This window comes from Bidens hawaiensis, unplaced genomic scaffold (genome assembly GCF_021521415.1).
Source record: "Bidens hawaiensis isolate Kalapana, Puna unplaced genomic scaffold, B.hawaiensis_p1.1 tig00017568_1, whole genome shotgun sequence".
Lineage (NCBI taxonomy): Eukaryota > Viridiplantae > Streptophyta > Magnoliopsida > Asterales > Asteraceae > Bidens > Bidens hawaiensis.
Genome location: NW_027492656.1, coordinates 418,399 through 423,264, shown reverse-complemented (window position 1 = coordinate 423,264; position 4,866 = coordinate 418,399). Strand labels below are relative to the sequence as shown.

General features: G+C 34.2%; 1 protein-coding gene and 1 pseudogene across 1 annotated transcript; both read left to right on the top strand.

The window, feature by feature from the left end:
• The first annotated feature begins 1,035 nt into the window (after positions 1 to 1,035).
• Positions 1,036 to 2,003, top strand: LOC143554227 (pectinesterase inhibitor 9 pseudogene; annotated as a pseudogene).
• A 565-nt stretch (positions 2,004 to 2,568) lies between these two features.
• Positions 2,569 to 4,328, top strand: LOC143554226 (pectinesterase 2-like). Its single transcript, XM_077044037.1, has 2 exons — positions 2,569 to 3,450; positions 3,535 to 4,328. Exons 1-2 carry the CDS (start codon positions 2,592 to 2,594, stop codon positions 4,209 to 4,211), a joined length of 1,536 nt encoding a protein of 511 aa, XP_076900152.1. The 5' UTR covers positions 2,569 to 2,591; the 3' UTR covers positions 4,212 to 4,328.
• Positions 4,329 to 4,866: the final 538 nt, after the last annotated feature.

Genomic DNA, 4,866 nt, shown 5'->3' with positions numbered 1-4,866 from the left:
GTTAAATGGTATTTAAATGACAATTTGGGTAGTTTATTACTTTATTACAATTTTTTTAATTTGCAAAATAAATAAAGGAGAATTAAGCAATATCAACTATCTGTTTGTTTAACCAACCGCTAGTAAAATTAAAAATTGGCACATAATTATGTGCAAGGAAGAGAAACATTCTTAAAGACAGGGGTAACAATATTGGAAATGATGGTGGTTTGTTAGTTTAAAAATCAAGAATATTACATGAGTTTATTTATTTAACATGTTTATGTTGGTTAAGTAATGTGCTGGTTTGATTAGCTAAAGACCAGCACCTTGTCTCATGGAAATCTTTTGCTATTGCTTGCACAATTGCATGGTCAAACCTTATGGCTTACTCAATTAATACCTAAATTTAAGTAAATATTATAATTTGATATTGGGAAAACAAGTTTGAAATTATTACAATTTTATTTTATACTTAAAATGGATTACCAATTGATCAAATATGATTGTGGATATTTATTTTTCATTTATTTGATAGTAAAAGAAAATATTGTATCATTATTATAGTGTTATGATCGAATACAAATAACTTTTAACATGATATCATTGAGATCTGTAAAACTTATGACAGTAATTATGCTAATAGTCGAGGGTGAAGCATAAAAGGTACATGAGGACTCCAATCCCCCCCCCCCCTCCACCCACCCCCACACACACGCAAAACAGGGCATGTGACTTTCGATAGTGTAACTGTTATTACACTATAATTTTAAATTAGAGTAGTTATCATTACTCTGCTTCATTTTTGTAATATAACTACATAAGTTCAAAACTGTATAATTACTCTAGTTTTCTCTTATTCATATTTGTAATATTACTACATAAGTTCAAAACTATACAATATAAATACTTAACTTTTTATACGGTTATTAGGCTAATTTTATATCTTGGATCTCATAGCGTTACTATACTTACAATAAAATTTTGTGAATAAGTTCAAAAGTCAACCTTGAGATATTCTTGCATATTATTTATTCAAGTGGACGGTCGTGGTGTGATAAAACAAAAAGATTACTTAGATTTCTTAATCACTCGATCTCGTAGTATCATATATTCCTAATAACAAAATAATTCACTTAGTTTGTTAGCAAAGTTGCATGTGCAATACCCTTGGAGTGCATGTGACAACCTTTCTATATAACCCCATATCACCTCTTCATGTTTTCACAACCTTTACACACTAAAAAAAACACATACAATATCAACAAATGGCACAAATGACTTTCAAGTTCTTAATCCTCTCTCTCACAATCCTAGCTCTTCTCGGCACGATCCAGTCACGGATCGTGCCACGCTCAAGGGCAAGAACATACCTTGAGGCACAGTGTCGAACAACATTATACACTGATCTCTGCGTCAGAACACTTTTACCATACACTACCAAAAACAAGGTACCAAGCCCACAACAAATAGCTCAAATTTCTCTTACCACATGTCTAGCCAAAGCGCGCATCACAAAGGCTTATGTCAACACGGTTGCAAAACAATTAAACCAAAAGAAGTACCAGGGTGAGTACCAAGCCTTGGACCAATGCTTGCAACAAATCAACAATGGTGTGAACCAAATAACGCAATCGGTCAAGGAGTTGCAACAAATGGGCAAAGACGGGGAGGAGAATTTCGGGTGGCACGAGAGTAATGTTAATAGTTGGCTTGGTACCCGCCTTAACGGATGCCACCGGGTGCATGGATGGTATTTTAGGGGATAAAATTGGAAGCAAGACAAAAAGTATAATCAAAGCAAGGTTTTTGAACGTGAAAGAACTTGCCAGCAATTCTCTAGCGTTGCTTAATCGTTATACCGCAAGGCATCGTGCTTCTCGGGCCATCAAGAACCCTTAAGATCGAGTCGTGTAATATAATTCGTGTTGTAATAACCCGGTGTAATGTTAATTTAGTTTGTGTGCTTGTTAATTAATTGGTTGTTATTTGTTTGTTGAAGTTATATACATGTAATTGTCAATGTAATATGTTAATATGAAGTTTTGAGAAAGATATAAAATATTATACTAATACCCCAAAATTTTCTTGTAAAATATGATTAATATTTACCACGTATCTAGTCAGATCAAAAAGCTACATTACATTAAATACTAGTTCTAAATTTGTCCATTGATTTATTTAATTCCATTTTAAAGTTTTATTAGTATTTAATTCAAGAATATTAGGAAAAAAAATGTGTTCATGAACTATCGAGAAGTTAACGTGTATGCAAATTAATAAAAGATTGAAACCTACTTTTCAAAATATTAGAACTAATATTCAAAATATTGAGAAGTTATTTGTAATAAAAAACAATAACATGTGTAATTTTGTCTTTTTATTTTTCAAATATGTTTTGTTTTATTTATGATATTGGTTTTAATTTACAGATTAAATAAAATTTTAAAAATGAGAAAAATAATTTTTGTGAAAAATAAAATAGTTTAAACATATTATGGTATTAAAGTCTTTAATGTACACTACCAAGTCCAAAGGTTTCTATAAAGCTACCCTTTTGTGTGGAAAGCTCTCACAATTCTTTGTATTGATCTTGACAATTTGCTTTCACAATGAAAATATTAATATTTTTAGCAACCTTGATTTGTTGTTTAATCCTTCATCCCTCTCTAGAGGTGTATGGTTACCCGATATCCGAAATTAGGTCATGGTGCAAGCAAACACCTCATCCGGAACCATGTGAGTATGTCTTAGCCAGTAAACCAAATCACAATCCTATGAAACAAAAACCAGACTTCATCAACACACTACTGAAAGTCACCCAAGAGCAAGCAGAAGAAGCCGAGTCCAACACACGAGGTCTTGGCGCAAAATGTCGTAGCAGTCTTGAAAGGGCTGCATGGAATGAGTGTGTACAACTTTATAAAAATACTGTGAAAAGGATCAAGATGATTGTTGATCCTAAAAAGACATGTAGCCAGGTTGATATGCAAACTTGGCTAAGCACAGCTCTAACGAACCTTGAGACGTGTAAGTATGGGTTTGAGGAGCTAGGGATTGGTGGTTACATGTTGCCGCTAATGAAGAACAATGTTTCATCTTTAATTAGCAATTTATTGGCAATGAACAAAGGAGGACATTCAGTTAATGAGCCTTATCACAAAGGTTTCCCTATTTGGGTGAAACACGCTGATCGGAAGCTATTGCAATCTGCAGACCCTTATTCTTCGGCTGATGTTGTAGTGGCTCAAGACGGTACGGGTGACTACAAGACTATTCGAGACGCCATTGCAACTGCAAAATCAGGCGGTAGGAGGTATGTAATATATGTGAAAGAAGGCATTTACGATGAACACGTTGAGATTAAATCGGATAATATAATGATAGTTGGAGACGGAATGGGGAAAACGATCATAACGGGTAGTAAAAGTGTTGGTGGCGGCTCAACCACTTTCGGGTCAGCTACTATGGGTAAGGTGTAACAAATCACAAATTTTACGCCATCTAAACAAAAATATTAACCTTTTCTTAATGTTATTTTTTCATGAACTCTAGCGGTGTCAGGTGATGGATTTATAGGAAGTAACTTCACGGTAAGAAACACGGCTGGCCCACAAAACGAACAAGCAGTTGCAGTCCAGAGTGGGTCTGACTTGTCAGTTTTCTACCAATGCGGCTTCGAAGGCTATCAAGACACACTCTACACTCTTTCAAATAGACAATTTTACAAAAATTGTAACATTTTTGGCACCGTTGATTTTATTTTTGGCAATGCGGCTGTAGTGCTACAAAATTGCAACATTATTGCACGTGACCCGCCTAATAAGACCAACACGCTAACCGCACAAGGCCGAACCGACCCGAACCAAAACACGGGGATCTCAATCCATAATTGTCGGGTCATGGCCGCAACAACCTTAAAGGGGGTTAAAACGTATCTTGGTCGACCGTGGAAGGAATATTCTCGGACCATTTATTTAAAAACGTTTCTTGATGACATAGTCAACCCGGCGGGTTGGTTGCCATGGGATGGTGATTTTGCACTTGATACATTGTATTATGGTGAGTACATGAACACGGGCCCAGGTTCATCGACTGCTAAGAGGGTTAAGTGGAAAGGATACCACGTGATCACTAGTGGTGCTGAGGCGGCAAAGTTCACACCCGGGAACTTCATTGTCGGTGGATCTTGGTTGCCGGAAACAGGCGTGCCCTGGACCGCTAGCCTTTAATTCACACATGACAACTATTATTTGCATGTTTAAAGCTAAAAAGTAATTATGTGACGGCTAGGAAAGCTATGCCATTATTATTGTATCATAGTACAATTGTAATATATCTAAGAAAATGCAAAACCATATATATACTTTTCTTTATGTGATGTAATATATTTTGAACCAACTATTTTTATTTATGAAGTATCGCGAGTTGTGACTGGAATTCGGTATAATAAAAAATCAAATAATTTAATAACAATATCATACATAATTAAATAAAAGTTACAAGTTACAAAGTAGTAAAAAAAATACCAAAATCAACTTGACTCAAAACAAACACATAAAACTAAAATTGTTTTTTTTTTAAATTATGTGTATTATAATTTTTTAAATATTACTAGGGTTTACTTACACTAAAGAAGTCTTGTATAATCCAGAAAATAAAGTCATGATATACTTGAAGTATATCGAAACGTGTATTTACATCTATTAAGAACCATAAAATGAATATCAATCTTAAAGGAGCTTGCCTAAAAATAAGTTTGTTTGATAACCGAGTCCGAGTTATAATATTGAGCCCATATTGACTCATGAGCCTAAACGAGATATATATTATAAAATAATTATTATATAGATACCATGATACAATAACTAAATAGTATATACATGT

Coding starts and splice junctions, on each gene's coding strand:
- LOC143554226 (XM_077044037.1), top strand. CDS start 2,592: ATGAAAATATTAATATTTTTAGCAACCTTGATTTGTTGTTTAATCCTT. Junction 3,451..3,534: donor TTTCGGGTCAGCTACTATGG/GTAAGGTGTAAC, acceptor CATGAACTCTAG/CGGTGTCAGGTGATGGATTT.